A 16,863-nucleotide genomic window follows, 5' to 3' on the forward strand; every position below is an offset into this window, starting at 1 on the left:
CATTACATGGTGTTCCGATCTAAGGAATGCATTCCGAATGGAATTCTCTAGTTTTACTAGTATATCTAGTGTTGATCTGTTCTGTCGAATGCCGAATTGTGCAGAATGTAAGAGATTGAAATTTTCCAGGTACCATATCAGTCGACGGTTCACCATCTTTTCCAGAATTTTGCAAAGGCAACTGGTTAAGGCAATGGGTCTATAGCTAGTAGGGTTTGTTGGGTCTTTTCCTGGTTTAAGGAATGCAAGGACTGTAGCGTGGTGCCATTGTTCAGGGAATGTGTCTTCCCGGTAGAGCCTATTGAACAGATCAAGAAGTGACTGCAGTGATTCAGCACTTAGTTCCTGTATCATCGAATAATGGATATTATCTGGTCCTACAGCGCTACGTCTAGATGTTGACAAGGCTCTATGTAGTTCGTAGATAGTGAATGGTAAGTTATATTGTTCTTCTGCTTTTGAAGAAAAGTTTAACTTTTGTTTTTCTGAATTTTCTTTGAATCTTCTGAAGTCTGGTATGTAACTTTCTGTTGCTGATGTTCTGGCAAACGTTTCTCCTAATATATTGGCAATTTGGGTAGGGTCAGAAATGTTCTGCCTTTCCATTCCATGATAGGCTGAGGTGTCGTTTGATATTTACCACTCATTTTCCTGATTGTTTTCCAAATTTTATGTGTGGGAGTTGCCTGATTGATGGTTGAAGTGAAGCGAATCCAAGCGGCCTTTTTATTACTGCGTCTAACATACCTGGCTCTTGCTCTAACGCGTTTAAACTGAATGAGATTAGCTGTGGTTGGATAGCGCCTAAAAGTATTCCAAGCTTTATTTTGGCCTCTTTTTGCTGCACGGCATTCGTCATTCCACCATATTTTTGGGTGTTCAGGTAATTTTGAGGAGGATTTTGGTATAGCTTGTCCTGCTGCGTGTAGTATAGTTTTTGTGACATACTCAACCGCTTCCCTGGTTGGGGATTTTTGTATAATTTCAGGGTCCAGTTTAGCTAATTTTTTATACATCTCCCAGTCTGCTTTATCAATTAGCCACCGAGGAATTCTAGTAAGATGATAAGAGGGTTTATTTAGTAATTCAATTGTAATGGGAAAGTGATCAGTATGCAGTGGATCATTGTTTGCCGTCCACTTTAGAGTAGGATACAAAGTTGCAGAACAGATAGACAGGTCTATTGCAGTATATGTTCCAGAAGGAAGGTGAACATAAGTAGGTGACCCGTCATTTAGAAGGAGAAGGTTGTTATCATCTAAACATTTTTCAATTAGTTTTCCTCTTTGGTAGATATTGTTGTTACCCCATAGTGTGTGATGACCATTTAAGTCTCCCAGAATGAGGAAAGGTGTGGGGAGTTGAGCTATGAGGTTGTTTAGATCATTTTGTTGGATGGAAAGGCTTGGTGGAATATATAGGGAGCAGATTGTAATATGGATGTCAGCAGCTACACGGACCGCTATTGCCTCGAGGGGAGAGTTCAGTAAGACCTGTTTGACGGGAACATGTGAGTTTGTTATAACAGCTACGCCACCATGTGCAGTATTTTGAACGGTTCTATCTTTTCTAAAGATATTGTAATGAGACAGTTTTGGTGTGTCTTGAGGTTTGAAATATGTCTCTTGGAGGCAGAGACATATTGGTGTATATTTATAGGTCAGGTCATACAGGTCATTAATATTGGCACGGAAACCACGACAATTCCACTGAATTATTGTGTTCATTGTTTATCTCTAGTTAGACTTTCCGAGCGTTTTCTTGGTGCTGAGGTTCTCTGTTTTTCACTCTTGTTTTTATCTTTCTTTCGAAAGTAGGGCCTTTCTGTTTCCATTTCTTCTTCTACAAAAATGTGTAGGACGGGGTCATCTGGGGGTATTTCCTTAGTATCCATTTCCTGTTGGTGAGCAGAAGTTACGATTTGTTTTTCTTTGTGCCCTTCATCCGGGAAGTGGAGATTTTCGATTGGTATAGAAACAGGCGTATTGACTGCCTGAGTTTGAGTTGTATTGAACAGTGTTTTTACATAGTTCGAGAAAGACTCTTTTGGGAGTACTGTTAGTTCAGTTTGCGATGCGGTTGATTGGAATTTTTTGGTGATTTGAGCATATGTAGATCTACTTGCAAGATTTGGTGGTGAGATATTTCGCTTAGCTTCTTGATAGGACACGTTATGATTGGTTTTATAAGTCTGAATAAGTTTCTCAGTTTTCCAGCGTTCACATGTTCTAGCGTAAGCGGGATGATCTTTTTTGCAGTTTGGGCATATTAGTTGGGGTGCAGTACAGGCTTCGCAGTTGTGTTCAACTGACCCGCACTTTGCACAAGCAGGAGTTCCCCGGCAAGCTGTCTCGGAATGTCCGTACTTCTGACATCGGAAACATCGTAGGGGATTTGGAATATAAGGTCTGACATTACAGACCAGATATCCAGCCTTAATGGATGCTGGGCGATGTGGTGTATTAAAGGTCAAGATGAGATTACGTGTAGGAGTCAGAACTCTTTCTTTTCTGGTGGAAATTCTCTTGACCTGTATAACGCCTTCTTCTTTAAGTTCTTCAAGCATCTCCTCTTCGGATACATCTATTAAATCCCAATCAGAGATCACTCCTTTAGAGGTGTTCAGTGATCTGTGGGGTGTCACAGTAACTGGTATTCCAGCAAAGAGATTAATATTCAAGAGCCGCTCTGAGTGTTTACTATTAGAGGTCTCGATCAGAATATCTCCTGACCTAAGTCGTTTTACAGACTTAGGAGTTCCAGCTCTGCTTTCTAATTCCTTCTGTACCCTAAATGGCGAGATTTTGCCAATTGCATTTTCACCAGTTGAGTGCATGATCAGGAAAGCTGGAGTAGGATAGATGTCAGAGTCAGTTTTCTGCCGTTTTGAAGTTCCTGCAATAGAACTGTCTTTCTTTTTTGTTGACTGGGGTGCATCTGGCAGCCCAGTTAAGTCCGAGTTTGATTTACTCATGACGTGCTCTTTTTGTCCCCGGGAGATTACCTTTTTCTCCCAGGTTACCAGCCCCGCCACGTGGAGGCAAGAGCGGTGCCGCCTAGTGACCCAAGCGAAGGGAAAGTTAGTATTAACGAAAAATAAAAAAAGGGGGGGTTAAAGAAAGGTGCTTTCCTTTCTGGGTTATATAAATTGAAAAATCTACTTAATTATAATGCTCAAGAGTTAACGGACTTGCGAAACTCAGGAGAAACGTATTTACAGTAAAGCGTATCAGATAATCACTATGAAAAGGCGCTGTGGTCACTAATATCGCTTGGCACTCGGGGCCGTGAGAGGGCGGCGAATGGCATCTGCGACAGTGGGGAGGATCATATTTCATTAGGAGAAAACTGCGTGTTAGGTATGTATGCCCAATACGTAGCCTGGCAAGTATGATTTCACTTCTGTTTGAGCAAAGACTTGATTTACATGTTTTGGATTCTTGTTTTTTTTTTATATATATTTTTTTATTTGTTTGGATTTTTCCATATTTTAATCCATTCAGTTTCGCTGGCTTGTCGAATTACAAGGATGTAGTCATTATACGGTACCTTGTGGTTTATTAGGAAGGCATTTGACGGGATTTTTCAGCTTGGCCAACTCGCTCATTTCCTGAAATTACAGAATGTATCGGAATCCAACAGAACTTAACTAGTTGCTGTATATCACTAAGACGAGAAAATTAGGAGAATTTTTCTTGCCTTCGTGGGTAAGTACAGTTGGTAGAATCGCCGTCCTCCCCAAACCGGGTGGAAAAGATCCGAGTTCGAATCCCATCGCTGATATGGGAATTTTTTATGGGAGTCATTTTCAGACGTATCTCTGGATGTTGATGATGCATAGTTTCTACTAGCAGATCGCCAGCTCTTAGAGGGCGAGCCATTTTTGGGGAACCAGCTGTGTACTCCACACATCTTTGTATAATAAAGAGAGAGAGAGAGAGAGAGAGAGTTTGCTGGTCCGTTAGTGAGTGTATGATCAGGAAGAGTTGGAAGTTTTTTCATTCTTCTCTTTCTTTTGTCTTTTGGCAGCAGATGACTAAGAATCATCTTTCTACCGGCACTAATGGTTGATCCATAGGTCGAGATGTAATCTGGTTTTTGAAATCCATTGTTGCTCTGTTTAGTCTTAGAGGACTACTTTTTACTTTCAGGTTTTCAGCCCCGCCACATGGAGAAGGGAGGTGCCAACCAGTGACCAAGTGATGAGAAGGAGAAAGCAGCAGAACGTTGCTACTGGGTGTAGCATTAACGCTGATAGCAGGGGGAAACAGTAATGTTGCGAGCAGAAGAGGGTTTATGAAAGGATAGTACTCGCACTAGAAAGACAAACAGATTGCACCAGAGAGTTCGCTTGTCACTCGGGGTCAATAAATCCTGTTCCATTCATTCTAAAGAAGTTTTGAGTGGCTTACATTGCTAACTGCCTTCCTTAACTCTACACCATCTGCAAATTTTATCGTTGAACCTTTTATTTACTAGTCGATATAATTCAATATGATATCTAGCACCTCGAGGGAACTCGCTTATACTTTTAGCTTGCTCTGAAGAATGACCGTATACTTCATGTCTTTGAAACATGCCTCAGTTCACCTTGGGATCTTGGCTGTAATCCCAATACACTCTAACTTTTACAACCTCTTACGTAGAACCGTGTGAAATGTTTTACTAAAGTCCAAGTAAATGATGTTAAAATTGTTTCTTACATCCAGTCTGTACGAAGCCACATTTTAGTAATTTATCACGTTGGTCACACAAGATTTTCCTATTACAAATCCGTGTTGTGATCCATTTAGGATATTCTGATTCTCAAGATAATCTTATAATACACCCCTGACCATAGACCCCATGACCTTCCCAACCACTGATGTTAAACTGACCAGTTTATAGTAGCCCATTTAATACTCAGCCCCTCCTCACCCTGTGTATTGGTGAAATGTTGGTTATCCAAGAGCGTTACCACCGAGTCTGACCATAATTTTATGATTAATGCTAAGCATACTTCGTAGTGTCTTTTAATATGACCCGATAAATATCATCGGTGCCTAAGGCCTTACCTACTTTTTTTTAAAGTAAAGAATTATTATCTAATTTTGCTTTTAAAATCAGCGAAGAATTAAACCTAGTCAAGATTTTCTTGTCTTAAGTTAGTGGAGGTCTTAAAGACAGCAATTTTTTAGGGGTAATCGTAACAGTTGATGCAACGTGGATATTTCATCGTGAGCAGAAACAAAACATCCATCTTCAAGGGAAATTTAATTCCAGAAAGTTAAAATAAGCACAGGCGTAAAACAAAGGCAAACGCCATGTTAATTCGTTTAAACGTTTTAAAATGTGCATTACCTGTATGACAACACGAAAAAAGGTCAACTACATCCTATGTGAGTTTACAAACACTTGAATGTCTTAAATTTCACTGAGTGTGCTTATTTAAACTTGATTTATAACTAGAAGCACTTTCCATAGGGACGTTTGCTCAGATACATTCTAACTTTACTTATGGGATTTGCCTTTGTCCCCCCCCCCGAGAGATTGAGATTCCGGTACAAATTACTCATTACTCTCCCAAACACCTTACACATGTCTCTTTTTTCCCCTCCGTGTCTATTCATCGGCGTCACATCCACCAGAAATAGAAGATTCGCTCCCTTTCCTATCCCTGGTAAGCGTTGTACATACATACCATAAAACGGAAGACTTAAAATTAGAGCGGCCAAGGAGTCAAAACATTTCTCTGCGTTTCGTGCTTGTAGACTCCGAAAACGAATTCGAAACGCTAATTCTCGTATGTTTAAATTCAGTGCAAGGCAGACAGGAGGACTGGTTCTTGAAGAAACCAATGATCATGGCTTTGGTCTTGTTTTGAATGCGTTATGTGGTTTGTTTTGTCTACAACTGGCACGTGTATTCGAGAAAATCTTTCTTCCTCTACTCCATCTCGAGATTTCCGTGCATTCCTCTACACCACCATCGGCCTATTTTTAAACCCTCCTTATGTTTTATGTTTCAAACATTTGGGCAACACATGAAGGTAAAAAAAAAATGAGGAATATCCAGAGGGGAAATAAAGAAAAAATTAGCACCTCGAAAATAATTTCTTTATTTTAATCTTCAAGTTAAATTAATTTCTTACGTTTGCATGAATAGTCCTGTGGCGAATCATCCTTACAAAATAAGGAGCGAGAGTCGTGCAATAGACAGATGAATTAAGGGAAAAAAATCTGTCTTAACAGCGGGGTTCCCAGATATAGAATGTTTCTTATGTCTGGTAGAGGTCGTTCGCGAATGGCAGTACATCCGAAATAATTGGCATGAAGTCCCCGAGTACGCTCTTCCATGCACAGCAGGTGAGCCAGGATTCGAAGCACAAGGAGAAGTTCTTTGAGAATAACTGACGTTCTGTAGTTGGCGTAATTAATAATGAATTGAAATGTACGTCCTCTGAAGTATGGGCGTAGGGTCATCATCAAATATTATTGATTTCCATTTTGTCTTTGAACTATGATTTCCACGAACGTGATTATACACTTCAAGAAGTGTATTGATTCTCCCAAAAAGTACCTGCACAAAGTTGTTCTGTTGGAATGTAAGCGTAGTGGTTCAAGAGCTATTTGTGCCTGTCCACGTATCATATATAACAAATGAATCAGTTAACAGAGTATGCAATTAGTCTTAGTTGAATCCATTGGTTTGGACGTATATTAAGTCTGTTGTGGTTGGATTTTCGACTGTTTAAACTCTCTGTCTTGTACTTCTTTCTGATGAGCTAATGAGCATTGGCGATACAGATCCACCCGAGTTTTTTCTTATAGGGCTTCTCTTCATTTAGTTTGTCAGGGTAAATTTGAAACTGATTAAAGTATTTTAATCATTGCTATCATTGCTGCAATTAAAGATTCTATTCTATAATCTACCAAGACAATCCTGATCATGACACTGAAGTACAAAAAAACGTCATCACTGAGAATCAGGGGTACTTGCCCTCGGCCACAGAAGAGGAGGTTGCATTAGCCATAAATAAAATCAAAACTGGAAAAGCTCACGGACTGGACCTCATCGAGGGGGAGTCCATCAAGCACCTTTGGTCTGTTGCACCTGATGTTCTAGTACAACTATTCAGCACGTGTCTTATTGAAGGCTCTTTTCCTACACGTTGGAAACACGCCAACTTCAGGCTTTTACCCAAGGATCCAAATCGTCCCACTGGCGCAGCCAAAGCATACCGTCCAATTGCTCTATTGTCAATATTCGGAAAAGTATTTGAGAGATTACTTCTTATCCGTCTTCAGTCTGTCTATGAAACCAAAGGACTTGCCTCTACACTCCAGTTTGGCTTCAAGCAGGGGTGCTCAACTATTGATGCACTACTGAAAACCACTCAGCTAGCAGATAATTCTGATGCCCGTTACGTACTGGCGATTTTTATAGATTTTAAGGGAGCTTTTGACACCGTCTGGTGGCCAGGGATCTTGCGGCGAGCCAGAATATCTGGCTGCTCCCTAAACATCTTCAAATGTCTTTCCATAACAGAAAGTTACTATGAAAACAAAATTTCATGGTATCACCCGTCAACTCACCAGAGGCTGCCCGCAGGGCTCTGTTCTAGGGATATGATTCTGGATGAATGGCTCCTGCAGGACTTCCCCCACACCACACAGTTCTCATATGCAGATGACCTGGTTATCGTTGTTGAGGGCCCTACTCGTGCAGCTGTTGGGACCAGAGCCAACTCAGTATTGAATGCCCTGTCGGTTTGGGCTGAAGAGAATAAGCTGGAAATCTCTACAGATAAAAGCAGAACCCTACTTCTCAAAGGCCGTCTTGACATCAACAGACCACCAACCATTCGTTATAATGGACATGCACTCAAGAATCAACGTTCATTCAAATATTTAGCTGTCACCCTAGACGATCGCAGAACTTTCATGCCACATCTAAAGTTCATGAAAGAGAAGGCCAAAAATTATATCAATATGCTTGCTAGCTTCACTCGCAAAGACTGGGGTCTTAAGGGACCTGCACTCCACCTTCTTTATTCAGCCTGTTTTTGTACAGTTCGTAACATACGGCGCTGCCTATGGGTCCATCGTTTGTCCATCATCAGTACTAGGAACGTTATTCTGCAGATACAACGGTTGATGTTATTAAAAATGACTCGGGCTTGTAGAACGACCTCAACAGCAGCACTACAAGTATTAACAGGTTGTATCCCCCTTGACCTCCAAGTGGCCTTCACAGCGCTTTCACATGGCATCAGAAAGAACAAAGAAACTGAATTCCTGGGGATAAAAACTATTGTCGATGCAGATCCGAAACAAGAACTCCGGCGTACTTGGCAGGAACTTGTTTCCCTTTGGCAAATCCTTTGGGATGATTCCACCAAAGGTAGTACTACCAAACTATTTCTACCTAGTGTCTTCTACCTCAACAAACAAAGATTTGGCTGGTTCTTCCCTAATTTGCACGCTATCTTTCTTCTGACAGGACATGGGTCATTCAAAAAGCGACTTCAGGACTTTGGGCTTGTGGAGAACTGGCACCACGTAATGCACTCGTGTAACATCTACCTGGACCTACGTAATCAACTGTTACTGGATATAAATTTACTCACACAGCCGGAAAGCAACCTGTTAAAATCAAAAGAAGCGTTTTTAGCTTTTAGCAGGTATGCCTCAGCAGTCTTCAAAATGCGTTGGTATCATCTCTCCACGTCTGATCCCACAACATAGACATCCACACCAGACGTTCCTGAAACCGCTATGATCTCTCCTGGTACCTGCTCTTCCCTCATCACTGGCCACTATCAGAACTGGATGAACACCTAACTGGACATCTTCCACGTTGGAATGACGCACCGAAATGATATAAATCAAACTCAGACACTTCCCGTTGCACCTTCCCAACTTTGCAGACCTTCCTTGTTCTAGAAGTTGTCTTCCTTTCCCTGGCCTTCGGTGGGCTCCCAGACCAGGGGTGATTCCTACTTCTCCCTTCCCACCTCTTCTTTCCTCATCCTCCTCCTTTTGCCTACTTTGACTCCACCACTTCTACTATCTTCCCCATCCTCTCCTCCCTTTTTTTTTTTGTTTGGTCTCCGTCCAGAAAGCTCAGGCGACCCTGGCGGAGATCAGCCAGAGTATGAAGGCAGCCCGGCTCACCTCCTAGTGGTGGTGGCGGGCAACGTAGGGTTCCACTAGGGGCCCTGCGGCCTAGTAGCCAGAGCCACAACAACAGAACATAACATAATACTGCATAAACCAGACACTACACTTTTATCTCGCTTATGCAATAGTTCTGCATTCCATCACAGAGTACATACGGCGCAGATGTGGGAAACCACAGGTGGTGCCTAACCCTAAATACTATGCCACTATGCCACGTGTTTCGTCGGAACATACTATACCATCTGATCCAACTTGATTCAACCGTTTTGTAGAGTAGATCCGGGTTTGATCGTACTTAATATAGCTATGGTACGTCTATAAGCTTCTAATTCTAAGCTGACTTAAGTATACGAATTTATTGCACACTCCAAACAGATTTCAAAACAGCTCCGAAAACTTTCTTAACAATCTACGGATAGAATATCAAGTTGGCACAATAAAAGGAGTAAAGACACTAGTCTCTTGTGTCTTTAGGAATGCGATGAAGTCATGGTTGGCTGTTAAATATGCAACTAGGTCAAGGTGATTGTTTCTTTAAAGTCAGAACAACGCAGTTCGCGTGATTTGATAAACTTCCGGTTTGGTGTGAGCCTTGTCACCCCGAAGTGCGAAAGTTCATTTGAAACACAGACAGAGAGCAGTAAGACTTGACAGTCCGATTAGCCTATTAACTGGTACACTGCAATATGTGGCTGAAAGTGAATATCAGGCGCTTCAGAAGTAATAACAGCCGTGTTCCCAAAGCAGCCGCCAGGTCTTCTTTTGGGCATCGATGGATTGCATTACTTTGAAGATGCAATTGTTAAAATCACCACTTGCATTTCTCATCTCTCTCAACGTGACGCAATCTACGAATGGCGTGATGTCATTCGCTTAAGTCATCTGGCATAATTGCATCCGTGACAAAGCGCGGTTCCGTATTATCCATGATATACGGTGGCATGACGGGTTACCTTGTGAGATATGGTACGGTGTCGAGTAAGGACAGCCAACCTTCGGGCTGTTTTTAGCTGCTTCAACACCGACATTGGTACGCTTCGAACTAAATCTAAATTTAACTACTTTGGGCACTGGAAGGCCGTGGCTGTTTGTTGATACTGACATCCCCATCCTCGCGTTAGTTCCCAGTAAATTGAATAATATAATCCACTGGTTTATGAAAAACACCCACAACGATATATTCTCAGTTTTATTTCGTTAGGAAAGATGAGCTCAGTTTTGGTTTCCGATAACTTCATTCTCTTCAGGTTTATTACCAATCATCCTCAGTCTCTTTTGAGATTAATAACAGTATCGCAATATCGCGCAGGTATATGATCCCCTCATATATCTGCGCGATGTAAAGTGTGCAAATGTATTTTTATTGTTCTGATAATTTTAGATGGAATTACCAAAGATGGAATTCTTTTTACCCACCTGATGAGTTGTCCTTCTTGAAACACAAAGAGAAACGTTCTTCATTTGATTTAATACTTTAGATACTAGCTTTTCGAGACAAAGCAAATGGCTGGACACTCTTCAAGGTCATTTCGCCTACATACTTACAAAATTATTATTTTTTTTAAACACACATAATGGGGTTATAACCCTAAATAACAAATTATGCAATTACATTAAATTATAAATTATGTTCTAAATTGCGAACAACTTTTAAGTTCCAGTTCATTATAAATATTTATCAGTGACTAATAAATTTCTGTAAACTATTCCAAGTAGGCCCTCACGGATAGTAGGGCCCACATGGAAGAGTTCTTGGATGGTTCGTCCTCCCACATCTGGAGGAAAAAAGCTTGAGTTCGAATAAATGAATTTTTATTGTTTTTTTCAAAATTTGGCTGAGTGAAAGTGGGTCTCAATTCAATCCTGGATTTTCGTTCAGCAATCCGGCGAAGAATACGTCTAGTTACAGACAAAATATACGTCTAGTTACACTTAACCTTCCATGTGGACGTTATTGCATCAGAAAAATCAGTGCGCTTCTTATAACACTAAAAACAAAATTAATTCAAAGATATTTAATTAACGGAAGGAGTGGTGTCAGTGTCAGTGAGCCCCCTGACAGGTAAAAAACGTGTCAGACTAGTTCATTGACGAGAAGGAATTTACGGCATCCTTAGTAAACTGACAATAAAAAGCATTTCTCTTTTGCTCTTCTCTGTCCACCAATCTAAATATACCCACTCACCTACAGTGTGTTTATATAAGACACGTGCCTCCTTCCTTTTTACTGTCTCGGCGCTATTTTAGGGTTACCTGCTAAATTATGGCTACTCGCACACGGTCTGCTGGGTTTTTCTTTCTAACTTCCACGAATGCCATCTATCGAAAAGAGTCGTACCAACCCTTAACTGAGTAGCCAGAGGACCCTGGAGGATACCTTGCTTCGGATTCAGGAGGTCTGATAGAATGACGGGAGGGAGGGGGAGTGTTAAGAGTACAGAACGAACAGAAATAGACATTTAATTGCCTTAATGAGTCTAGGAATGGTAACTTCATTCTGTTGAATTCTATTGTTTCTCAATAGAATTCAAGTTTTATGGGTAAAAATATTCTCTTCCCTTATCCCATGTGTATACTTTTGTTCCTCTTATGATTCAGTGCATTGCGAAACTAGTTTGAAACACTTTTCTATAGCGCAGACTGGGCTTTTCTACTTTCTACAAATTCACTAAATGATATTAAAAAAAAATAAATAAGAAATCTCTTAAGGGATTTTTAAAACAGTGGTTGAGTTAGTTTAAATAGGGGTAGAATTAACGATTTTTTTCAGCACTCAAACTGACCCAAAAGTCAGTGCAAAACCATAGACACAATATAATGATGTCTCGTGGCCTTAACCACCTTGATTCTTTTCAGAAAACAACCTAAATATCGGAATACGCTCTAGATTAGATTGCATATCAGTGAAATATTCATAAACACTTACCAATGGTGGTGTAGATCGTCCCGCAATAAAATAGGGCCCCCCAGAAGGTCCATTGTCTTTCTTCAGAATCTGTGGTGACCCCACTAGCAAGGGCTGATTTGATCTGTAACTCATATTCCTTCATCCTGCGTTTGGCAAGGGCTGTCCACTCCGCTTCGACATCCGTAACATTTTTTACCTTCCATAAGTCTTTGACGATCTGATGTCTCATAGACTCAATGCCTAACTTCTCTCGATCCTCCAGAGGTGCTTCCAGCCACGCAAATATAAGGGCACCCAGACAGCCGTAGAGAATTAAGAAAAAAAGCAGTAGCACGTGAGTGAACCATCTTTCGGAGATCGCTTTGATTTTTTCAACGGCTCGAATCGCGAAAGTTTTCGTTCTGTCCTGCAAGGTGACCACGTGCATGGGGTTAATGAAGACATACTGCTGCTGACCACCCGGACTCCACTCAACAGTGGCCGGATGGAACGAAGGGGGCCTCAGAAGAGTAGGGGGAGGAGTGTTGGGCGACGACACCATTTTCTTCTAATGAATGCACGCGTATACGGTAATGAGGTCAAAAGGTAAGTTTCTTACGCTAGCGCTAATTGCCACGTCCATAACACTTAGAACTGGCTTGACTCTGGATCCTCTCTTTCCCTCCCTATCCTTTCAGCATCATGTTCGGTACTGACTCGACTCGACCTACGAGCATCCTTCGCGGCTGGAGCTCTTACAGGCATGCCTACGCAAAACCCTAGTCGGCACCTCCGATCCGAGGGAATGAGATTTTTGGACTGACTCCCATCCCGCCACGGCTGATGACACCTCTCCCCCGTATGTGTGGGACAATTTTAGCTAGCGTACGACATCTCGTCGGCTCTTCGCCAGATCGGAGCGTTCCGTGTATAGTGGTACGTCATAAAGTCTCGTGTACACTCTCAAAAGTATACCGTTCCTAGTATCGCGACCATTATCTAACGAATCAGGTGTCAACAGAGAAAATAACTCCTGAAGCAGAAAGATACGCAATAATAACCCATTCAAATATTATTAATGCCAGAATTAGATATGAAAATACTGTAATTAATCCACCCAAAAAACATCATTCTTTCATTGAAACTAATCGAACGAAGTTAACTCTTGCCTTCCCTTCCTCTTTCTGATTTTTCCCCACATTCATCCTGGTGAATGAAGGAAAACATCTTAGAGAGCACTTAACGCTTTTAATAAATGTTGCTTGGCATTACAACGTGCATCTGTAAATGCAAATATTTTAATGCAATTTGAATTCTTATTAATTAATGTACGATAGTTCTTCGATTGATGGAAGCATCTTCTGGAAAAGCTCTAAGGATTTTACAGGCAACATTATCTGTAAAATATAAGTACCATAGAAAACTTTGTCCCTCGACTCCGTGTATCTGAACTGTAGAAAGATGCCAAGGCAACTAAGGGCAGGCGGAGACTTCGTTTCTGCGAATTGAATATGTTTTGATGTCAGTTTGTTTTCAAGATGAAAGGAAAAAAACAGAGAGGAGGGATGTTTGCCTCTTTGGGTTTTGTTATCCTCTCCAAGTTATAATCTTCCTCTTGAAACTGGCAGCCCACCTCTCTCTCTCTCTTGAAAAGGCTTCAGTAACTTCATTGTGTCTTTGATGGTATCGTGCCAAAGTTTTAAGAAGAATGAACTGTTCTATCAACGGTTGACTGTATTACTTTTCTTCAAAAATAACAATAAAAATAACTCTAAATAATTTTAAATACTCAGATACCAAAATTAAATTAGTTTTAATAATTAATATCATTTATCTCGTTATAATGATCATAACTGACATCGTATATATATATTTTTATCTTTTATTTTACTTGTTAAGATTAACTACATGTTTTATATATTTTACGCTGTTATATGCCTTCAGAACGTTCACAGCTCATCACATTGCGAAAGCAAATGATCAATATCGTACATGGTGTGTGATGTTCGAGTTTCCTAAGAAACATCGCGTTTATTAGAGTTAATTATTTCCTTTGATATAATTATCGGATTTTGTAACATGAAATCTGTTTCTATCCACACTCTTTCCAACATGTTTGGTGTAAGACCAAGACTTCCTTTTTGATCCTGGTTTAAGTGATGTAGTCTTATTTGTGTTAGGTGAGAAGAGGGAGGCGGTGAACCAAACCGTCCCTTAGGCCAATTCGCTCAGGAAAGTGTCTCAAACAATCTTGTAAATCTGAAAATCAAGAAATGTTTTTTGCTGAAACACAACGTTTGTTCTCTGATGATCCTCATGAATTTAAGGAAGGAGAATGTCCCCATATATAATGGGGATCAAAACCAGGAGGAAAAACCATGCTGCCCTCGTCTGAGACCGATTAACTCAGCCACGTTCCGAAAAAGGCCCATAAAAGTTCCTCCTATCATCGACGGGACTCGAACTCAGGTCTTTTCCACCTGGTGTGGAGAGTTTTGTACGAAATATGGTAAGTGGCTTCTCAGGTCAAGGGAATAGAGATATCTCAGGATCCCAAAACGGTTTTGGGGTCAAAGGCCTTCTATATGTCAGGGCATACCATGATGAGATGCTAATTTCGAATAAATGCATCTTTGATGTTTGTTTCAGCTTTGACCTTGAGATCCAGGAATGATCAATTTTTTCTGAAACAAAATTGACTGTCAGAGATCAAAATACCATGTCAGGCTACGGTGTTTCATTTTTTCCCAAGGGATTTACATAAGTAGCTGCTGAGAGAAATTGGTCTATATTTGTGCACGACAGAGTGATCGCTCCCTGGTTTGGGATTTGCCACTAAATAGGAGTAATTCCAGGAACTGGGGAATGAATGTTCAATGAATATGCGATTGTAGGAGGTCAGCAGCAAGGATAATGATGTATTAACTAAGTGTTGAAGCATTATGTATTATATTCATTCGGAGCCAGCAGCACTGTTCTTTCAGTTAGATGTAGATACTTATTGCGTTTAGTTTATTTATATAAATGCGTTACATATGGAAATCAAGAATGGTACCGCGTGGTCATGTTAGATAAACATGAGGCTCAGTCAGGTCACTAAAAGCGTTGAAATATAAAACACGTTCGTGTCTATAACGAATTACAATATGACGAATACTTAAAACATTTTCACAATTCTCACACATAGGAGAGTCATCTGCCCTCAGCATGAACGAGTGTGCGAGATGACTGTGTCCTATGCAGAGGTGAGCGAGAACAACTTCCTCTCTGCGATTTCCGCAAAAACTATACTACCACAGTTAATTGCGGGCTTTATCTGACAGAGTTTGTTCGTGGTTTGCCCATGCCAAGATTGTTGCCAATGGGACAATAATTTGGAGTGTATCACATGCCTGTAGTCTGTATAGGGGACTAACAGGCTACGACTGTTCTGAGAATTACGATGATCTTGCTGCGGAATCTGCCAGATCATTACCTCAGATCCCAATGTGTCTGGGGATCCAGCAGAACAGGATGTCGAACCTATATTAATAAAAGGAGTATAGCTTCTGCTGAATCCTGGACAGGATTGGATGAGAATTATATCTCATCCAGTCCTGTCCGGTCGCTAATTACCACACGAGCTGGCATTCACCATCCTTTTCAGAATTGATAGAGCCTGTAACGTATTTGAGGAATCTGTATATACCATACACCTTTGAAATTTATTCGTTTTAACATGGTCCAAGGCTAGCTCTATAGCATACAACTCTGCGGTGTATATACTGCACTCGTGGGGAATTTTCTCAGATAGTGTACTGTCTGGCGAAAACTGCAGCAGATCCCACGGATGATTCTGATTTCGAGCCATCAGTGAAGACAGGTAGGAAATCAGAGTAAGCAGATCGATGGAAAATATAGAGTTATAAGTAGACAGATGGTGAAGTTCTGGCTTTTCCTCCGTTATTAACGGACAAGTCACATGATGGAATGTGAGCATGCCAAGGTGGAACGGGTTGCCTCAGTGAGTAGGCAACATTGTCAACAGTAATATTCAGCTGTCTGAGCAGCTCTTGGACACGAATATCAAAGGGACAGTTCGCAGTCTGACGAGTGTTATATAGATTTCTCCATCATGGCTCAGAACCGGAAGTCCACGTAGGTTGGTCTGGCAGGGATTCCATTTTAAAGGTATATTTTAGCGACAATTTCATTCGTTGAAGCGAGAGAGGTGGTTTAGTTGCTTCGACGTATAAACTCTGGACAGGTGATGTTCAAAATGCTCCAGTAGCAATACGGATGACTTCGTGGTAAACTGGGTCTAGCCATCGTAGTACGCTGTTTCTAGCAGATGCGTACACTTGAGACACATAGTCTAGTTTATATCGCACCAGTGCACGATAGAGGTGGAGTAAGGTACAACGGTTTGCTCTCCAATTATTAGAAGATATTGCACGAAGGAGATTTAGTTCTCTTGTGCACTTGGTCCTCAGTTGACGGATACGTGGAAGGAATGCCAACTTGCTATCAAATACAAGCCCCAAGAATTTTGTCTCGGGTGCTACTGGGATGATTGTTTGTCCAATCTTCAATTCTGGTTCAGGGTGAATATTCCGTTTGCGACAAAAGTGGACGCAAACGGTCTTGTGAGACGAGAATCTGAAACCATTTGCCATGAGTTGACGTGATCAATGGCGTTCTACAATTGTCTTTCGATAACCCTCATGTTACATGACTGTGAAAAGATACTAAAGTCATCTACGAAGAGAGCACTGTTTACATTTGGAAGAAGTTGTTCAGTAATAAAATTCACTTTGATTGCAAAAAACATAACAC

General features: G+C 41.0%; 1 protein-coding gene across 1 annotated transcript in view; it reads right to left on the minus strand.

The window, feature by feature from the left end:
- LOC150078275 (potassium channel subfamily K member 18-like) overlaps window positions 1-12,822 on the minus strand; it is a 101,179-nt gene extending 88,357 nt beyond the window's left edge. Inside the window, exon 1 of the mRNA XM_090385046.1 lies at window positions 12,088-12,822. Coding sequence (XP_090241172.1) covers window positions 12,088-12,610 — 523 coding nt within the window. The 5' untranslated portion in view covers window positions 12,611-12,822. The remainder of the gene's footprint in view (window positions 1-12,087) is intronic.
- Window positions 12,823-16,863: the final 4,041 nt, after the last annotated feature.

The sequence above is a fragment of the Mastigoproctus giganteus genome, chromosome 11 (genome assembly GCF_048544385.1).
Source record: "Mastigoproctus giganteus isolate SK-2022 chromosome 11, ASM4854438v1, whole genome shotgun sequence".
Taxonomy (NCBI): Eukaryota; Metazoa; Arthropoda; class Arachnida; order Uropygi; family Thelyphonidae; genus Mastigoproctus; species Mastigoproctus giganteus.